The sequence below is a fragment of the Melanerpes formicivorus genome, unplaced genomic scaffold (genome assembly GCF_026170545.1).
Source record: "Melanerpes formicivorus ecotype bairdi unplaced genomic scaffold, bMelFor1.0.p_v2 SCAF_1, whole genome shotgun sequence".
NCBI lineage: Eukaryota > Metazoa > Chordata > Aves > Piciformes > Picidae > Melanerpes > Melanerpes formicivorus.
In genome coordinates this window covers 52,550,211-52,572,476 of record NW_027142353.1, presented here as the reverse complement: position 1 = coordinate 52,572,476, position 22,266 = coordinate 52,550,211, and the positions used below count along the sequence as shown (strand labels likewise).

Genomic DNA, 22,266 nt, shown 5'->3' with positions numbered 1-22,266 from the left:
AGCCCCATGCCACCACACCCAGTTTTCACAGCCAAAAGAGTTATTCCATCATCTTCGTTTTACATCACAGTTTATAGGAAAGGAGATTTGTTTTAAATAACAAGTACAATTCCCTTCTATTACTTTATAAAATCAAAGTCTTAATCATTTTCACATGGTATAGGGAAGAGCAAAATGATCTTCTTGAAAAATATTTGGTTTATAGTAGGGATCTTTCTTAAAACTTGCAAATAAATGTCTGCAATGTCCTGTGAACCCTTAACCAGGAAGTTCAATGCCACAAGATGTCAAGCTCAACCTGGAGTCAAGCTACTATGAGAAGTAGCACAGCCCCACGTTTCACTGACTGAAAAGCAAAGCAAAAGAGTCTGCAGCTGCTTAATTGCAATTCTGCATAATGATTTTTAAAAACTAATAGTCATACATCTTAATAATAAATTTGCTCATTTACAGAGACCTGACCATTCCTGATAGAGTAATGTGTACACTATTGAACTTAAAAATTCAAATACAGAATCACCAAGGTTGGAAGAGACCTCAAAGATCATCAAGTCCAACCCTTCACCACAGACCTTATGACTAAACCATGACACCAAGTGCCACCTCCCTGGGCAGCCCATTCCAATGGCTAACAACTCTCCCTGTGAAGAACTTTCTCCTCATCTCGAGCCTAAACGTCTCCTGGCTTACAGATTAGGCAGCACGTTCTTCCTACACAGGCAGCATGCTGATGCTACAAATGTGCATGATACTTCTGAGCCAGCATGAATTAGGTAGGCTTACTTTCTCTCTAATACATTGAGTGAAAAATTGTCTTTCCACAAAAATTAAACCCTAAAGGGTAACATTGAACAAAATATTTTGCATATTCCATTTGTAGATAGGTAACTACTAAGATAAAAATAATTTATTAATTATCAATCTTCAAAGAGAAGGAAAGAGAATTAAACCAAAACATATATGTGCACAGATTTGGAAATAGAATGCTTTCCAAAGCATGCAAACCCAGAACTAGGTCACTGCTTTAGCCTACAGATCATTTTCAGCTTAATTTGAACAATAAAAGTCTTTTGAATAAGCTGCCTGCATTCAACAATCACGATACACTCATCCACAAATAGAAGCTGTATTATAAAGTGTAACAGACCGTGTATCTACAACAGAATATGGATAGAGCTGGATTAAAATCTTGTTGGCTGCTACTTCTCTGCTTCTTTACACTTGATATTTTTTAAAAATTTATTTATTGTTAATTGCAGCTCTTCAGGTCAAGTCTTATTTCCAGGGTTCCTGATATATCAATTCTAGCTATCCTAAAGAGGTCTGCTCGAAGAAGAAATGCAAAGATTAGTGTTGTCAAAGCAACCAAGACTATGTTTATACAGATATCTTTATTCCTCTACATGAAATTCCCCAAAACATGAAGTGTTTAAGCAAAATAAGATGTAGCCTTTAAGTACACAAAGACAAAATATGTTTAGTTTCAAGACAATCATGATGTAGCTTGGATACTGTTTTCTCTTTTACAAATACTACAATTTTGGCTGAAAAAAAAAAGAATTCATTTATGATCATTAGTTTTTAACCTTAACTAAAAGAAACAACAAAACAACACACTCCAATACCTCAATTAATGTTTCATTAAGGCAAACAAATAGTGCTAATGTGAAACACAGCATAAAGGCTCTATTCAATCCATAACTCAGCCTTTAGCAAAACACATGTACCAAAAGCTGCCCTCCAAAATACATTTTGCACATGTATTTATCAAATGAGAGGTAAGAAATTTACTCCAGTATACAACAGAAACCCTGACAGGGCAATGACAACAAGCTTCCCCACATTCATATCTTATGTAATGCCAAAGCCTAATCTTCATTATTTAATTATGTAAGCACAAATTTTCAACCCACTCGTATTAGTTTCTGCTCTGAGGACATGAAATATCTTGCAAACATTTCAGGCCAACTATCAAGAGAGACCTGTCAAGCTTCAAGCAGTAAGCTTCCTTCTTTTAATCTCATATTTAATAAAACCCCAAACACTACGTCTGACTTTCTTTGCAAGATGTCATTATAAAAAATTCAGTACCTTTAAAAGAACATAGCATTTGTATAGCCAATATTCTTTTGCCTGTGCTCCACAAGCAATCACACACTTAGGCAAAAGCACACCCTGTTTCTGCTGTGGTACCTGGAACAGACCATTCAAGTCCCATTTTACACAATGGATTACAAAAAGGATGGACTTTGAAGGACTGACTTCAGACAATTTTCAAAATGAACCCAGTTGTACAGAAACTTTGATTTGTTTGGTAACTGTATTGGGTTTGGCTGAGATGGAATTAGTTCTCCCTGTAACACCTTTAGTAGTGCTGCGTTTTGTAGTGGCAGCTGGAAGGGTGTTGACAAGTGTTCTGGCTGCTGCTGAGGAGGGCTCTTACAGCACCAAGGATGTGCTTTTCCAACATTCAACCCCCCAGCAGGCTGAGGGGTGGGCAAGATCTTGGGAGGGGACATGGCTAGGCCAGGTGATCCAAACTGACCAAAGGGGTATTCCATGCCATAGACTAGACTAGACCAGACCAGACCAGGGTGGAAGAGACCTTCAAGATCCTCGCGTCCAACCCATCAACCAATCCAACCCACCTAAACAACTAATCCATGGCACCAACCAGCCCATCAAGTCTCCTCCTGAACACCTCCAATGATGGTGACTCCACCATCTCCCTGGGCAGCCCATTCCAATGGCCAATCACTCTCTCTGTATAGAACTTCTTCCTAACATCCAACCTAAACCTCCCCTGGCACAGCCTGAGACTGTGTCCTCTTGCTCTGGTGCTGGCTGCCTGGGAGAAGAGACCAACATCCATCTGTCTACAACTTCCCTTCAGGTAGTTGTAGAGAGCAATAAGGTCACCCCTGAGTCTCCTCCTCAGCTTCGCCAGAAAAGCTAAGGGAAAGACAGAAGTGTGGGGGCATTCATTGATGGCATTTGTCCTCCAGAGCAACAGCTTCCCAGGGAGCAGCTGGACATCATCTGCTGATGGGAAGTAGAGAATAATATTCTTTGTTTGCTCTTGCTTCCACACAGGGCTTTTGCTTTTGTCTTACTAAACTGTTTCTATGCTGACCCATGGGTCTCTTGTTTTATTTTCCCACTCTACTGTCCATCTGAGAAGGGGAGTGATAGAATGGCTTTGGTGGCCATCACATCTCCAGCCAGGGCCAAACCACCACAGTAACTTACTTTGAAATGTACTATGACAACATCATAACTCCCATTTTCTTCTCTTTAACAGATCATGTGCAACAGACTAGACTGGATCAGGCTTGGCAAAGATCTGCAGTCACACTGCACCTACTTCACAACAGGCAGTAGTACACCTACAACGATTCACATTTCCATATAATTGTAGTAATTAGAGGAAGATCTGCTATGCTAAAGGGAACAAAATGCTGGAAAATGTTCCCTCTACTGCAGCGTTTACAACTGTAGATGTTGAAGTTTTCTGTAGGAAATAACAAAGCTGTCAGAACTGTGATTTACTGTAAATTAAAACATTTAATGATTTTGAAGCTCTACTTATTGGATACAAACTAGGAAAAGACAACCTACTGAAAACCAGTATGAAAGTGTTGCAAGTGAGGGTCTACAAAGTCCCCAGAGTTCAAAGGAATTACCTAAACATATCCATCCAGTGCTATTTCTGGAATAGAATAGACCAGACCAGGTTGGAAGAGACCTCCAAGATCATTCCGTCCAACCCATCATCCAACACTACCTAATCAACTAAACCATGCAAGCAAGCACCCTGTCAAGTCTCATCCTGAACACCTCCAGTGATGGTGACTCCACCACCTCCCCAGGTAGCACATTCCAATGGGCAATCACTCTATGAAGAACTTCCTCCTAACACCCAGTCTAAACTTCCCCTGGCACAGCTTGAGACGGGTCCTCTTGTTCTGGTACTGGCTGCCTGGGAGAAGAGGCCAACCACTGTCTGTCCACAACCTCCCTTAAGGTAGTTGTAGACAGCAATAATGTCTCTCCTGAGCCTCCTCTTCTCCAGGCCAAGCAACCCCAGCTCCCTCAGCCTCTCCTCATAGGGCTTGTGCTCCAAACCGCTCCCCAGCTTTGTTGCCCTTCTCGGGACATGTTCCAGCAAGTCAACATCTTTCCTAAACTGAGGGGCCCAGTACTCCCTGGGCTGCTTCCTCCAGAAGGGCATGAGTCTTCCACAAGTCGTGTCATTGCTGCCTGCTCTCTCTGCCCATTCTGGACATATTGGCAAGTGTGAACAGGCTTCAAATGCCATGTTTAGGCAATTGAATCAAGTCTGTGAAGCCTTATTGCTTTAGAGCCTATATCTGGTAGTATAACATTTACTTTTGACAGAAGGCGCGATAATGCTTACAGGGACACATATCCTGCAAAGTAACACACACTGCTTTTCCATCTTCATTCAGCACCAGCACTGGAAATGCAAATATTAAGGCATGGATTTGGGTATGTTTGTCCCTGGTAGGCAGAGGAAAGATGAGGATGTACTTCATCTGAAACCTGTTACTCTCTGATACACTCCACAAAACCACACAAAAACTTCATTCAACAGAATTCAATCAACAAGAGTATGCATGATAAAAGAAAATTATGACTCCTTAACTGCTTTTTGCTGCCCATCATTTTTGTGTGGCAAATTACTGTCCATAAATAAGCCTGAAGGCTTTGACAGTGCTATGTTTAGTGCCTGTACCTTTGTCACTGGATGGCTGTATAATCATGATTTGGTTTCTCCCTGCAATCCTTTCAGCTGCCACCCCCACCCATCTCACAAACAGCTATAGCAGTCCAAAATGCCTTTAGCAGAAAGTGAACACCATGTTTTCCTGCAACCCAGCAAGAACTGTTTTGAAACAATCCAAAAGGTTTCTCTTCCCCATCCTAGGAGCACCATGGACACTCTATGGTTAGCCAATACATCTTCCAATACAGCATCATAAAACAACTGTTGGCTTTACTCCAAAGTGAGAGACAGAACAAAATCACAAGACTACTGCGTTTAAGTGAGTGATTTTTGTACAGGAAATTTCAAACACCCAGAACAAAGAGCTATGATTCTTCCTAAAAACTGCATCCCACTTTTTAGACATGCTGCAATCTGATTTCACATGAAAAACAACTGTGTGATAGTAAAGACTGTAGAAAATGCTGTATTCATTCAAGTATAAATCTCTTATCTTCCATCTCCGGCACAACAACTAGCAACAGGGGAAAAATCCAAACAAACAAACTCAACACAAAAAAACCCACCAAACCCCTAAACACTTCAAAACTGTACTAATAGAGGCATCAACTATGTCTGTTTTCTTTCCCTCTTGTCTTTATTTCTGTGTGCTAGGACTGTAAGACAAAACAGAAAATCTGGGGTTTCCTTGTTGTTTGGGGGTTTTGTGGAGTGTGGGTGGGTGATTATTTTGGGGGTATTTTGCTTTTTATTTTCCAGAAGAGAACAACAAAGGGGAACAGAAATCACCTCCTAAGCCCATGCTCATTATAAATAAAATTCATAACTTAGGACACCAATTTAAACATCAAAGTCAAGGCAGATATGGAGCAGCACAATCAACTACAGAAGTAAGGAAACTATTTACCTTCACTCCACCTTATCTGGCATTAGTCAGAACTGAATTATTCACTTCAGAGCTAGCCTTTTTTTTTTCTAACTGAGATTGAAATTCACCAAGCAGCACATTTGCAGATAAAGGCACTGACTGACAATCATTCTGTACTCTATGGATAGGGCAAAGTGACTTTACTACATTTCATTTCCTGAAAAAAATCCCCCAAACCAAAATACAGAATTGGGCATGTGATAACTTAAGAACAGAAGTAAATCCCCATGTCCTTGAACATCACAAATTGCTGTGGTGGATTTGTTTTCTCCTCTCAAGATTGCTTTGAATCGGTAGCCCGCTATTTGGAAAGTAGAAACGTGAAAGTTGACAGCTATGTTGAGACAATAGTTGATAATAAAGTGCTCAAAATTTCTGTTTCTTTACTGGAGGGCTTTGGTTGATCTTTCAAACATCAGGTGATTCACAATCAATAATAAAGGTTGCAATAAATGCTAACGTAGCCCCGCAGCAAAGCAGGTATGAAAACCAGCTTCCCCTAAAGCATTAAGCCCTGAAAGTCACTTTTTACAACTTGTTAGATATGGCTACAACCTTTCTCCAAGTGTTTTTGGAAACATCCATTTATAAATATGTTATTGATGGGTTTGTAATTGTAAGTCTCTGCCCACAGGTCTTCTGGAATATAACTTTCACATCAAAGAGCATGCTAGCTTAACAAAAATGCTGGTAGTCATGCAATGTGACTACTCTCTACAAGCAAAATGGAAAGACACTGAAGATGCACCAGAGCAGAATTGACCAGAGACATTTCAACAGAATTTGACTAAAATACACAACAACATTTTTTTAAAAAATAAAAATGGAAAAAATAAATCAAAGTCACAGGAAAATCTTTGGGGTTTTTGCATTTTGTTTCTGACTGAAGTTGAAACCGTAAGGATTAATTCCCTGCAACTCTGGTGCAGAGTTATCTATTATAAGAGTACATTTAAGTGAAATTACATTCTGCAATATCCACTTTTCTTTTTTTTTTTAATAAATAACCTTTTCTCTAACTCATTTTCCCCAAATAAATGGATTTTTATGATGTGCTTGTTAAGGAGACTAGTATCACAGGAAGGCTCAAAATGAACTAAGAATTATCTTCCAAGAAAAATTTGAGCAGTACAGGAAGGTAAGGCATCGATCCAGTCACTGAACAATGAGGAAGTGCTGAATAAGGAAGAGATCCTGTGAGTGGGAAAAGCACATGGTTCTGGAAGGAGACACAAATATGCATTGATACCACAGGATGGATAAATATAGTTGCACAGTCTTGATCCTGCTATATATGACCAGTTTTGTACTTCATTTTACAAGTGGAAGGCTTCCTTCTTCATATGAGTTTTCCCATGTACAACATAAATGGCTCTATGGTACATAGACCATACTCACAGTGGCAAAATATACAAGATGAACTATGTTTGCTTAAAACCCACAAATTTGTATTGAAAAAGACAACCTCAGCTTAGAGCTGCCACTGTCTATTGATATGTTTTTATACTCTTCATAGTCAGCTCAGGGAAAGATACAGCTGTGTATCTAAAGTCTACCCTAATCAAAACTTTATACATTCCCCACTTAAAAAATTCCAAGTCCTACCCATCTCCCACAATAAGCCCAAGAGGCACACACTCTAGCATCTTAAGTACCAGCATCAGAGTGCTGGAACCTACACTATAGGCCTCTCTATAAGGACATCTCCCTGGGTAGCTCCACCACGGCAGAAACGGGCACAAAGGGCCCAGTTTTTATAGGAATGAAAATGACACGCAGGAGAAAGGTGAAGAGCCCCATCATAGCTGAGATGAATGATGCAAGTTCATTACAAAACTGCATGCTTAAACCTTTCTTTTTACAATTAATCTGAAAAATTAGAATCTTTCAGATCCTTGCTAATGAAGAAACATTAGAGCCCATCACCAAACCGCTCTGCTACCCTGTTTTGAGCACCTACACTCTTCCCCTGAATCACCTCTACAGGGACTGCAAAAGCAACCATAGCCAAGCTAAAATGATTTTGCAAATACCCACTGCCATAGCTACTGAAGTCCTCATCACAACCCCACTTATGGTTTACCTAGTACTGCACCCACTACAGTGCATATTTTAAACCTCCCAATAATTTTAGACATATGTAAGGAGGAAAAAACAAAATATCCATTTCCAGATTTACATTCATTCCTGACTATACTGGCCAGAGACAATAAGCAGACAGAAATCACACACAGTTGCAGTTTCTCTTTAATAACAGTGCCTAGTCATCTTGACATTAGTTATGAAAACGAGATCCTCAAAACAAGTCAAATTTCTCAGTAACAAGCCGCTCTCTTTGTGCCAGATCTGACATATTGCACCTTAAAATCCTGGTCTCGTGTCTAGACAATTTTAAAAGATGCTAGTCTGTTTATTTTTTAGATAAAAGCTTCACTTCATTTTCACTTGAGCTTGACGTGATCTAGCATAGAGTTGCTCCTCGCATAAAATGCTTGCCACATCTTTAAATTATAAAGGTGGTTTAAAAATAGCTTCTCATGGAAATCTATAGCATGAAGAATCCACGTTACAGCACATTTTGGTACAAAAATCCTTGAACATTCAAGTCAAATCATCCCTATGCATTTTTAAGGTCAAAGGTAACAAGGCAGACAAACCTTGTATTACATATACAGAGGTCCTGACCAGTTGACTAGATACAGTCAACTGTATCTAGTTGACTGAGTTAGTCAACTAGAATGACTCCAAGAAATATTGCCATTTGTGTAACATAGAAAACAATCCATCTCTTTAGGTGTTCACAGTAACAGCTAAGCCACTGATTCCAGTGCCCCAACCACACTAACGAGAGCAAGGCGTCATGACCTCAGGCAGAATTTACCTGCAGGGCTGCCCAGACTGAGAATCTATCGGGGGCACCTAAACTGGACACAATGCTGCCCTACAATCAGTCCTGCTTAATATGGGACGTTGAAATTCAACACTTCAAATCCAGAAAATTAATGCAAGGGAAAGCTTAGAAAGGCCTTGGAAGAGAGCACACAACCCTACTGACAGAGCAGCTTTTTCATTATACTTATAAACACACCATAACACATCCTCAGTGTCACTTATGTGTTTGCAATACAGATATTGGAAGTTACTAATTTTGTGTGTGATTTCATGGTAATTCTTCCTGAACCATATGGAGTTAGTGAATGGGCATTTATTCCCCTCACTTAGTATCTTTTAATAAAGCTTTCTGAAAATTTGGGGGTTATTGCCAAAAACAGCATGAAAGTATACAAACTATAAACTGCTAAAACCCGCAAGTCTTATAAACTTCATTTCCACCAGAGATCAAGAAAACAGCTTCAGAAGTGAGAGGTGAGCTTTCGCTGTCACAACTACAGCTGTTATGACGTGTAACTCATTTGCAGACTGAAAAAAAATGTGTTCCTTCAAAAGCAAAATGACAAATATTTGGATCTAATAAGCCTTAAGTCATGTGTTGAGCATCAAATGCAACCACACAACACCAAGAATTAAATTTCACGTTCATCTTGCTGTCCCTACAAATATGAATTCTATCATTTTTTCTTTTATATACTTTATATTTTCTTTACTTTATATTTATATTTTCTTTTAAATACTGGAACTAGGTACTCCAGGCTTTAAAAGCATACAAAGGCTTCTCGTCACTCCCTTATAGTATATAAAAGATAAACATGCCTGAAAAACATTAGACAATATTTACTCTTAAAAGAAATACTCAAAAGGACTTTTAGAAGAATTATTTTATAAAATTACCATTTGTAACAAGTTTTCTGAGGCTCACCAGCAGATGCCACATAGATGCACATCTAGACTGGCACTAATCTACCTTTAAGCAGAGAATCATAAATTTACACCTCCAGCTACTGAAGACTTCTGACGAACATTGCATTTCACTATTTCACCACTATTCCATTATTTCTCTGTATTTAAAAGATATGTCATATTCTGGAGACAGATTAAGTAGTACCATCCAGAATATATGTGATTATGGTGATGTGGATCTCTGCCAGACCACAACGTATTACCATATCGTAACTCCACTGAGGAGATACCAACCAAGGCTGGAATATATGACTTTGAAATACAGTTCTTTTTTAGATTTAGCACCTTGTTCTTTTCAGTCTCTGGAATAAAATCATATTTGGTTTCCTTGTGTTTACTTTTTAATTAATGGTACACTTTTATCAAGTGCTTGAGACAATTTTGCATGTAACAGCAAATCCTGAAAAGCCCAGGATGGTGCTTAAAATGAAGAAAATAAATAAAATTGAGGTAAACTTTCATTCTCATCCAAGCTGCCAACAGATTCACAGACTAAAATCCAGATCCTCAGCTGCAGCTAAAGAGCACTCCAGGAGAAGACCACCTTTGTTCCTCAGCAGTGGTCCAAGCCATTGACATAAATAAGATTAGCCTGAGCAGTAATCGGTATCAGCTCTTAGGAGAAATCGAAACAGTCACAGCAGGTGGACACCAACACAAACATCTCCAGATTGCATCCCCGCACTGCTGAACATGAAGTGCCATTTTGGTACTTACATCTCAGTAAGGCACAGATATATTTTTTCATAGTAGAACAAACCTAGAAGTAGGAAGAAGTAGGCAGAATGTCTGTTTTCACTTGGTTAATTCATATGGGACACATAAAACTCAAGGAGTTTCTTCCTTGTTTCCGTCTCCATAACAACAGTATCACGGAACAAAGCCTCAGCTAAACTCTGCCACAAACTTTCCATTTGACTTGAAACTGTAAGTTTCTCAAGTAAGTTTAAAAAAAAACCCAACCCAAACAAAACAAAAAACCAACCCCACCAACACAAATCAACCAACAAACCAAAAAAGCCACAAAAAAATGAATTAAATCAAACTCACCAAAAAAAAACACCACCAAAAAACCTACAAGACTGATGGCAGCATCAGATTTGGGTAATCTGTCCAATCTCCATTTTACACAACATTTCCATTAGTGGAAAACACACACTACATTTGTTAAAAATCAGATTAAATCAGATTTCAACACACTGGATATTAATACAAATTGAGTCCACCTTCACTGTGGATGGTTTACAAGTAGCAAATTTATCCTCTGTCAAAGAGCTAAACGCAACCCTGGTAAATGACCACAAAATACACCAGGTTTCCACAAACATCAGCATTCAGCTGCAACAGCATTTAAGTATTTCTGCAGAACTGTAGCTCTGAGGTCCAGCAGACCTATAAGAAGGCCTTAACTTTTTCTCTGTTACTCTCAAAACTAAAGAGACCTCCTAAGTATTTTTCTCTAAAACCTTAGAAAACCTGTTAAAAACTTCCCCCTCCCCCCCACTTAATTTCAGATATAACAAAAAAACCCAACCCAAACCAAAAAAAACCCAAGCACGTGGTATTGGAGTGTACAATGGCATTTTCAGAACCCAATCTATGTCTCAGCTACTTCTTTCTTTCTTTCTTTTTTCTTTTTTTAACATTTCTTGCAGGGTGTTGATTCTTAATTCTTTTCTTCTCTCAGTATCTTCTCCACTAGCATGGCTTGCAATGGTTAATTTTCCAGCTGTGAATTTAAATTTGTCTGGAGGTATATCAAGTGAAAAACGTTCCAGTCTCGGCTTTAAAATGCTCTGTAAGACACGTATAAGAGAAGTTGTCAAAAATTAAGGCTGCCCTCCTAGCAGAATTTACAGGGCAATTTTTAACAATAGCTGTATTTCAAAAGGCAGACCTCTAAATTATCAGTTAAAATTGATGAAGAGATGGGGTCTCAGAGTTTAGATTTGACATGAGAACGGTGACATTAAAATTTCTCATTGACATTCTGCTCATTTTCAATCGCCTCTAAAATGAAAGCACTGCACTCAGTCGTATCCCTTTAATAATTATGGGGAGCTAACATTTATGCATGCAAAATTGTGGCATGGAAGGCTTGCTGCTTCAGTAGGCTCAAATAATTGCTGCAAAACCAGACTTAACATTGAAAAGAGTACTGATCAACAGCTCTGCCTTTCACCATAGTTAGGAGAAATAACCAAGTTAGCAAATCCAGTATCATACAAAGAGAAGATTGAAAATAAGACTTACTATCTTTTTTACATAAAACCACAAGAATGATTAGTCACATTTCAGATATTTCTGGATTCCTGCAAGCTAGAGTAGCACTCACAGGCTGAGTCAGAACTCAACTCTTCATTCTGCCCATTATTGCATAAGTGATTGCATAGAGGCAAACCAAAAGTTTACATTCTGACTTTTACTGAGAAACAAACCTGATTGACCTGAAATGTAAAAGTAGTAAACCCCACTTACTGTATATGCCATGACCATGGCTTTCAGCATTCACAGATGCTGCACTTAATAAGAACTCTCAGTTGAACAAAAAGAAAGAAAAGAAAAGAAAAAAAAGGCAACCCCAAAACAGAAAAGCATGCTCTTAGTCATTTTGTTTGCAATACCATAAAAGCACTGCTTACCAAGTCTGCTGCAAGGACTGCATTCAGACAGGCTAATTTCCTACTACAGCCTTAAGCCAAGCCAAGGAAGATAGCTATGGGCCTTGAATGAGCTAAAAATTAAGTTATATATGCATGAACAGTATTCACAAGCTCCAAGGTGAAATACAGATTACCAGTACTTGAAGTTGTCCCTAATTCCACAACCAAGAGCTGCAACTTGTCCCTGTTCAAGTCCTGGCTGAGCTGCTCAGTTCCCACAGATGATGCCTGGCAATTTTTAACAGGCATAATTCAATGTTCCTGATGCAGAGGTGATTATTTTGCTACACTCAGATACTCATAATTCTTTTTCCCCCCCCCTGCATCTCTCAGCCCTGCTGGAACCTGCCAGCAGCTACTGATGACTTTCCAGTATTCCCAACAAGGAGGAGTTAAATGTCCTTCAGCATACATCCCCTCCAGTATTACATGGAGCTGGACAACAAAAGTAGAGAGAAACAATTCAGGTAACAACAACAAGGGTGGGTGGCAGGAAGGAAGAGACAGTTTACACTGCCAGCCTGCACTTCTATCTGAAGTATAGTGCTGCAACCAAAGCCCAGCACAAATATCAGTCATTATCTTATCCACAGCTTACAGATGTCCATCCTCAAAGAAAATAAGATTAAGGACATGCAAACATTGTTTTGAAGTATGTTTAATGTGCTAGGATGCTGTGGGATTTCCACTACAGTGTCATACATAAGAAGGCCAGTCATTAATAAGATATTTCTTTTTGATTATTAGATAAATAGGTTAGACTTTTTTTTTTAATATGCTGAAGAAAAAAGGGGAGCAGATGAGGAGGACAATTGTAAATACAAATAATTTTGAAGTATACCCAAATACATACATTCAAGATAACTTGGGCACGGTTATCCCTGGCCACTGCTGCAGATAAAGAAACAGGTTCTTCATCTCCCTACATGAAACTTCAATATGCCACAAAAGATGGCTCAGTATTTAAGGAGTCAGCAAGGAGCTTCTTGACATTCTTCTTCATAACAGATCCCATCAATTTCTTCTCCAAAAGGAGGCAAAAAACCCAAAACACTGAGAATGACAAAGGTCAGAATACTCTTATCTACTACAGTCAGCAAACAATAGTGAAAAAATCAAGAAAGGAAAAATATCCATACAGAAAAACCCAATGAGCTATTTTTATCTCAGAATGTGATAAATTAGAATGTTCAACATAGGGAGTGCAAAAATACAGAGAAATTATTAGATTATTATTAAAAAAAAACCCAACCCAAACATAAAGGCCTAACTTAATGCACAAAGGTTACTTTGGGGATACAATAATTTCCAAAACCAAGAAAAAGGATCTACTTGAAGGCACAAGGGAAAGTAGTTAAATTAAATTAGAACAGAAACGCATAACTTATTTTGTTCTGATACATTAAAATTCTATGAGTGAACAAGTATTTTCATTCTTTGTTCCAATCATTATAATGATACCACAGTTACTATTCTTAAATGAAATAATTGTTTAGACTGAATCATGGGCAACAAAACTCAACCACCATACAATCAGCAGCTCCTCTTAGTCCCTCCTGTCTAACCCTATTCCTGGTTGCCAAGCTTCCACTACTGATGTAGCATCAGTTACACATTCACCCTTCTCCCCTGTTAACCTCTATTAATTTGTATTTAAAAGGAAGTCCCTGTATACATTAAGCTATTCATCACCATTCTATACTAAATTTCCCAAAAAGGAGCACAGGCACACACACACACATCCATTAAAGATGTCAATACCAAGAAGACATGAACTGAGCAGCATTTCTACTTGTTCCTCTTCTTCTACCCTATTGCCTTGTTCTAACACTGTCCATGTTGGGTGATAGGTTGGACTCAATGATCTCAAAGGTCTCTTCCAACCTGGTTAATTCTATTCTATATAGAAGTGTTTTAGACCACAGCCTCTACCCTCTTTCATGTCTGCAAATGTCTCACACTAAAAGTTCTGGGTTTTTAAACAATAATTTCTCCCATACTGCCTACATTTCTTAAGTATAGTAGCTGTACATAATAATGGAATGATCGTCAGCTTAAGAGCTTGATAGATTTCAGTCTTCTGCTGTTTATCAAATGCAGAAAACACCCAAGCAAACAAAACCATCTTGGGCCACAAGCATCATTCTCCATTACTACTCAGACAGAAAAATAATTTGATATCCTAAAGGGCATGCAAAGAACTACCTGGGGAAAAAGCACTGGCAGAGCCTTTTTGTATCTACACAGAACACGCCAATACAGGAACAGTGGACACAGTTACAGTTTTCAGTCACACAGGTCCCTTACTCTGAATTTCTAAGATCCCTAAAGAATTTTATCTCTAAAGAGAATACCAGGGGCACACAGAACACAGAGGCAGCTGCCCATATTCTTTTGATAACTTCACTGAAACAAAGGGGATTATTTTACTGAGTAATAACTTCTGGACTAAGTACAGTTTTTTTCAGAGCTTGTTTTAAAATAGGCAGCTACAGCTACCAAACCAATTTCATTTGGTCCACTCAAAAAAAACACTGTGATTTACTTCACAAGTCCACAAACTACTTCATGCCTCTTCATTATTACAAAATAAATACAACTTACAAACAGCCTTGCAATTCACAAGTCCTAGCTGCTACCAAATGGCAAAAGTGATCAATTACCTGATTAAATTACTGGATATATTCAGAGATGCCCTCTTGCCACTACAATCATTAGTGGAAAAAAAAAGCTAAATAAAATTAGGCTGTACATAAACAGTAGTTTTCAAGCACAGTCTCATACATTTCTAGTCCCAATTAAGTTAATGAAGCTACTCAAGTAGAGAAGTCAATATTAGCAGGTTTCATTCCAGCAGTGGGACTTTTAACCTGTAAGCAGCATACATTGCTAAGGAATAACGCGCCACGAACTTAAAATACCCGGAATGTGGTGTGTCACTATACAATGTATTAGTGGAATGTAAATGATAAAGTACTGTGTTAATTATTTAAGAAGTGATGCTTAAATGGTTAGCTTGTAAAATTTGCTGTAATTCTGGAAGGAAATCAACTAAATGTCAGAGAAAAGGGAGCTAGACCAAATTATGCCTACATACTTACCAAAGATTCGAAAATTTACTATGAATTTATGTATAGCAGATCCTTCACAACGATGGGACAGGAAGACAAATTAACACATTGGCGAGAAGTAGCAATTATAATTGTTTTATGATGATGATGATGATAAGGTAAACAGTTTGAACCATAATTATTATAACCCTTAAGTAATTCATAGCAGATTTACTAAAGTGTGATAGTCTTTGTACCATGACATGCCATCACATCGATGCCAACTCCTACAGGAATGGAAAATGTTGGGGTTTTTTTGTAAATGCAAATTGCACAGTGGGTGGGGAAGAGAAATGCAAACTGCAAAATCCTACATTAAATAAAAACATATACAAAAAAAAAAAAAAAAAAAAAAAGAAGGTGACAGCCTGGTAAGTGCTGCTCTTTAAAAAGCCATCAAAAAAAAAAACAAAACCCAAAACCAATTCCATATTTTCTTTCATGAACAATCTCCTTTGAAATAAGGAGGACAGCGTCAAAAGGAGACTCAAAATGAGTTTTCAAGTACTCTTTTTACAAAGTAATATTTAGTAGCTCTGTTGACACTGTGTTTCTACCACACACTTGAAACTTGCAGAAAGAAACTGCAGCTAATAATGTAGAAACTCAACAAAATCATTCTAACAGACGAAAATGTATCTATGTATCTAGTTCAATACTAGCAACATTGGTAACATCTCCATTGAAATGTTTTTGTAATGACTCAGTATTTAAACAGCATGATGTATAACAAGCTTCTTCCGGATTTGAAGAAACAGAGCATCACTAGGCCTAGTTATCCCTGTCAGCAGTATTCTTACATCATAACAACAGAAGGAAACACTTTTCATAGAAATAAAATAGCATTTTACCCATGTTAAAATGCGTGTATTTTGTATAAAATGTCAAACGCTACAAACCTAGTGGCAGCATCATGCCCCCCTGGCAGGCAGGACCTAAAAGTAGTGTGAAGGTGGCAGTGCACTCTGCCCAGGGTGAGGGGGAAGAATAGTGCTTCATGTCACCCTCAAAGGACTCCTCCAGGCAATTTATAAAGCGGCACTGAGAGATTTGCATCTAACCCTCCACAGCTCAGGCGAGGATTTCTGTGATATAATGCCAGGCAGACACGTGTGAGTGATAAGGATGTTCAGAGAGAGAGAGATCCTAAAAAGAAATATATGAAAACTGATAGCAGAAAGGGTATCAGAGGTATCTCCCCCTTCTTGTCCAGGGGGCAAATTTTATTCACGATATTCGAGAAAGGTAGAGGGAGGGAAAAAAAAAACAACCAACCAAAATAAACTGTATGTGATAATCATCTAGGATCTTGCTGGTTTTGCTTTTTGTTCAGAATTCACTCGTTTCAACCGCAGTACAAAAGCCGTGAAGGAAACACTGAAAGCAAGCAACTAAAGGATACCATTATTTCAATAGCCCTTTTGTCATACATATGCACCATTAATTGTAATATTGATGGCTGAAAAAAAGGGCTACTCGGTTTTACTGCTATCACTACAGGTTTTACTCTCAGAACTTCATCTTGAAATACAAAAATACATGGACAAGCCTACTGTTTATAGAATAAAAGTACCTTTAAATACGAACAGATACACGAAAATATTCTGCCGTAAGAACAAAGAACTAACACACCAAAACTGCAGCCACAACTTTTTCCCCCCTCCCAGTTAAGTGATTTATGGAAATACATACAAATTGGAAAAGTCGTGCTGGACAGAAAGACTATCTAGCAGATCTGATTGATCCTCACTCTTCATGCCTTGCTATAACTTCCTATTTTAAATGTACCGAGACGACTATCCAATACAGGCTGAAGTACAGTCCGCCATAAGAAGTACAAGGAGTGCCCTTGAAAAATGTCCAGATTGCAGCTAGTGCACAAAGGACCTCGCTATGTAAATAAAAGCATGAGAATTTCTCTCTCGCTCTTGATCTGGCAGCAAGTGATGAGATTAACTTCTTATCAACATGGGAAGACAAAGCATGGGTAAGAAACAAGCGAAGTTTTAGAGAAAAAGGAAGAAGATTGAGACTATATTTCAGCTGGTTCAGAAAGAAGGAAAAAACAGGGAAACTGGTCGCTTCAACCATTCTGAATGTTCTACTTCTCCTTTCTCTTCCCCCCAGAAATACTCGGCAGAGCTGAAGAGCAGTGCTACACGAAATAATGCAGAGCAGACAGATATTAACTGCCATAGGTAACAGTAAGCAGACATGCCCCCTTGCCTTGCTACACAGAAGGCGACGCTGCAGATTTCCCACGTCGCTACCAAAAGCAAAGCAGAACCAGCATTCTGGTTTTGTGCGGGGTGGGGGTATGAACTGGGAACTTTTTGTTCCCTAAACGTCTAACCATGACTTTTTGTTTATTTGTTCCCACACCCCACGTCTTTCCACCGTCTCTGACAAAACAGGCCGAAATAAATGTTAAATGTAATCCTTTCAAATGAGGAGCGTAAGACTTACCATATCAGCTGGAACGCTGCTGGACATCTTGATGTTACCCTAAATGGCTTAAAATCAACTTTAAAAAAAAAAAATAAATAAAAAATAAAATTTAAAGGGGAAAAAAAAAAGCACCAAGAAGAGCCCGCCGGAGATCTTCACTAAGCAAAACCAGTGTTAATGTCGGAGGCAGCAACTTCCACGTTGCCTACGAAGAAGAGGTGCCCGATGTACAGCGGAGAGACGGCCGGCTGAGGAGGAGAAATATCCAGGGACAAGCGGTGCCGGGGCTGTACCAGAGGAGCCAGCGGGAGACCAGAGATGGCAGCAGATTCCTGTCAGCAGCGGCGGCAGCAGCAGCAGCACCAGCGGTGCCAGGTAGACCAGGCAGGACTACACCGCCACATGAGCTGCGTACGGGCTTTTCCCCCCTCACTCCCTCTTCCTTCTCTCCTAGTCTTGACAAATGACGACGGGATGATTCACGGGATAATGGTGCGTCCAAGTCACCTCCTCAGTCAGCGCAGGCGACCCGGTCGCGCAGGCAGTCAGGCAGGACCTCAGTCCTGCCCTCGGCGGCGGGGCAGGAAGACGGGAGGGCCGGGGTGGGCTCGCGGCTGGGGTCAGGACGCCCGGCTTCGGATCCCCTCTAGGCGATGTGCGACATTCAACAGGGTCTGGCAGGGCGACGGGCCGGGGAGAGCTGCCTGAGGGGTGGCCGGAGGGGAATGCCCTCCCCCGTAGCGCTCCGGCGGCGACAGCACTCGGCGGGGGCCGGGGGACGTTCAACGGCGGCCGCCTCCCGCAGCCTTAGGTCTCCGCTCGCGTCTCCGCTCGCATCGCCGCCGCTTCAGCCCGCCCGCCCTCCCTCGCCTCGTCGTCCGGCGGCTCCGGGCGCCCCACCTTCCCGCGAGCCGCGCTGCTTCGCCCCGCTGCGAACCGGAGCTGCCAGTCCTCAACGCGATCCTCGCCCGCAGCCGCCCCCTGTCATCTTCGGCTCAAACCAACATGGCGTCCGCGGAGCCGAGAAAGGGGACACGGCAGGGGAGAGACAGACCCCCTCCTCCGCCTCCGCCTTCCCCGCTCCCGCCGCGTCACGCACCGCCACCCCGCGCGGCACCATGGGGCTTGTAGGCTGCCGAGGGGAGCGGGGCGGCGCCAGCAAGGTCCCGCGGAGCCGCGCTGCACCGCAGCCCCGCCCCCGCTCCTCAGCAACGGTTGCTACGGTGGGAAGCGGTTCGCCGTGGTGCGGGGCCTCTCTCCGCTGGGTGCCGGGGCCCTTCGTGTCGCCCCACGCTCTCCGTGCCGTGGCTTGGGCGCACCGTGGGGTCCCCGGGACACCGCGGGGGCCTGGCCGCCGTTTCGTCGCCCTGGCAGCTGGGAAACCCCCAGCCGCCACCCGGGCAAATTAGGTGTCGTTTGCCCAATGACGTCTGCGGTCCCTACAGATCGTTCCGGGCTTCCCGTGGAGCCCCTGGAGCCCCTTCTTCATGGATCCCATTCCCAGAGCGTGGGCAGCTTCCAAAAAACCCAACCAACCAACCAACCAAAACCCCAAAACACACAACAACAACCCACACACAACAAAATCCCCAAACCCCCAAACTCCAGCAACCAACAAACAACCACCATAAATCAAACCATTTTATTTATCTTGTGCCCTAGATCCACGAGTCCAGGCCTGCACAACATTTCTGTGTCTTTCTCATTTCTTACATTATTTTCTAGCATTTGAAATACCAAGGTTCTTGGTTTTCTTTTTTCTTACATTTCCCCCCCCCTGAACTGCCTAGTTTTGTTGAAGAAAGCTCCTGTAAGATTCACAGTGAAAATTACAGAATCATGGAATCGTTTCAATGGCAAAAGACTTTCTAAGATCAACCAGTCATTATAACTCCCAACTTGGAAGCATCTGGAGAAAGAGCACTCAGCATGCAAAATGCTCCCTTCAAAAGTCATCCTGCTCCCTGAAAAGCTTCACGTTATGGATCCATGCTATCTGAAATGGTGTATTGCAGTGGGTATTTAATTCCTTATTCCAGGCTGCTCCTGGATACCAGCAGTAAACAAAAAAACAAAAGACTCTACCTGGTGAAAAATATATCCCACCTCAAAGCCACGAGAAAACCTGACAAAACACCTACCTGGAGAAATGTGTAGGCCTTTTGAGAAGAGTGTGTAGAAACACATTCATACGCTCATACTGTAAAGCTGTCCGAGGGGAAAAAAAAAGATCAGGCAGATGGAGCTTGTGATAGATGCAGCCTGGTTCCTTCAGGGACAGACCTCATGTAAAACCACAGGAAATTAAGACTAGAGTTGTTCCCTTTAACAGTAAAAGTTCAAGACTGCCTTTCCTCTTTAGGACTTGCAAAGGCAATCCCTGGCATGACACTGGCCCTAGCAGAGGTTGTAATTCTTTTCTTTATACTCTATTCCAAAATAGCACAAAGCTAATGGCTTCAGAAGACAGATCTGACAGCAAGCAGCCCTGTTTGATGCCTGGGAGAAGAATTGGGGGCCTGCAGAGGTGGCCCCACACACATGGCCTCCATGAGGATCCTGTGCTGTCACACATTGTGTAACTTCAGGCACATCACTCCCTCCCTTGTCAGCCTGGTTTGCTTAGATGGTACATTTTTTTGGGGAGGCAGTGACTGAGCTCTCTCTCACAGGAGGAGAGGTTGAGAGCTGGGGCTGTTTGGCTGTGTGTGAGTGGCCAAGAAAGCCAAACAGCATCTTGGCCTGCATCAGGAATAGTGTGGCCAGCAGGACTAGAGGGGTGATTGTCCCACTGTACTCCACACTGGTGAGGCCACATCTTCAGTACTGTGTTCAGTTTTGGATGCTGCAGTATGAGACATCGGGTTTCTGGTGTTGGTCCAGAGAAAGGCAGCAAAGCTGGTGAAAGGTCTTGAGAATAATCTTGTGAGGAGCAGCTGAAAGAGCTGGGGTTATTTAGTCTGAAGAAAAGGAGGCTGAGGGGAGACCTTATTGCTTACTATGACCCCCTGAAAGGCAGTTATAGGGAGGTGGTTGTTGGTCTCTTCTCACAGCTCACAACTGAGAGGAAAAGAGGAAATAGCATAAAGTTTCAACAGGGGAGGTTTAGGTTAGACACTAGAGAAAACTTCTATACCAAAAGCATTATCCAAGACTGGATCAGGATGCCCAGGGAAGTGGTTGAATTGCCATCCCTGGATCTATTTAAAAGCCATCTGGACATGTTTATATTCTAGACATGTTCAAGGACATGGTGCAATAGTGGCCCTGGTAGAGTTAGATAATGCTTGGACTTGATTATCTTAAAGGTCTTTGCTAACCACAGTGATTCTGTGATTCTGTCTCAGAGGGATCTCAGCAGTGGAAGTGTGAGGAAAGGGATAAGAGTGAGCCAGGCTCTTTTCAGTGGTGCTCTCTGACAGAACAAGGCAATGAGAACCAGATGAGAATTAATAAATGCAATGTGAGCATGAGAAAATAATTATTATATTTTTACTGTGAGGGTAACCAACACTGGCACAGGTTGCCCAAAGAGGCTGTGAAGCCTGTGTGTGGATGATATCCAAACCCCAACTAGATATGGTCATGGACAAACTGCACTGGCTGACCTTGCTTGAGCAAGGGATTAGACCAGATGACCTCCAGAAGTCCCTTCCAACACAAATGATGCTGTGGCTGTGACTTTCCCCTGAAAAAAAATGTTTTTTTGTAGTACCTTATATCATTAACTTCAATCATAGCCAGGTCTTCTAGCCACCAAGGGAATAAAAAGGATTGTGTTTGTGGGAGTAATAGCACATTTTTGAAGCATTGCTTACTTTTTCTCTGACCTTGAAGGAGAGAGAAAACACAAGGGGTTCTCATCTTTTAAAAAATGTGATTTTAATATTTTATTTTCATAAATCATCTAAATAATAACACTTACAGATGAGGGTCCAAAGGGAAGATCTCTCTCCATCCCAGATAATATGCATTCCTGGGCATGCATAACTTTCTGATTAAATCAGCAACAGACTGAAGCACTATAAATAGATCTTGCTGAATAGAGTTTATACTTAGAATGTGATTAATGTGGGCTTTTCCCTGAAAAAAAAAACCATAAAAACCCCTTTCATACAACAGCTTAAGTTTAAACAGGCTCTTCAGATCTACTCCAAGGCCATCCTGCAGACCTTCACTCTATGCAGACAGCAGCCCTATACTGGTGCCTTGAGATGATCTTAGTTTAACCCAGGAGGAGTTTTGCCCCTATCTTTCCTGCTAACAGTCTCATAGCACAGGCAAGATAATAGGTACCACTGCCTGCTTTTCAGGCACTGCAGCTCATAACCATCTCCTTATGTAAACTGAAATTGGTGGCAACTCAAAATTCTGTCCTTGGTGGTGCCATGACAGCTGAGGCACATGGACCCTTCCCACCTCTTCTGCTACAAGAAGGCAGGGGCTTTGCAATACTTTACTGTTCACAGGGTGAATTGCTAAAGGTTATATGGAAACACTCTTTGCTTGAGC

General features: G+C 41.1%; 1 protein-coding gene across 1 annotated transcript in view; it reads right to left on the bottom strand.

The window, feature by feature from the left end:
• Positions 1 to 18,814, bottom strand: part of UBL3 (ubiquitin like 3) — a 66,757-nt gene extending 47,943 nt beyond the window's left edge. Inside the window, exon 1 of the mRNA XM_068143295.1 lies at positions 17,773 to 18,814. Coding sequence (XP_067999396.1) covers positions 17,773 to 17,799 — 27 coding nt within the window. The 5' untranslated portion in view covers positions 17,800 to 18,814. The remainder of the gene's footprint in view (positions 1 to 17,772) is intronic.
• Between the last annotated feature and the right edge of the window lie 3,452 nt (positions 18,815 to 22,266).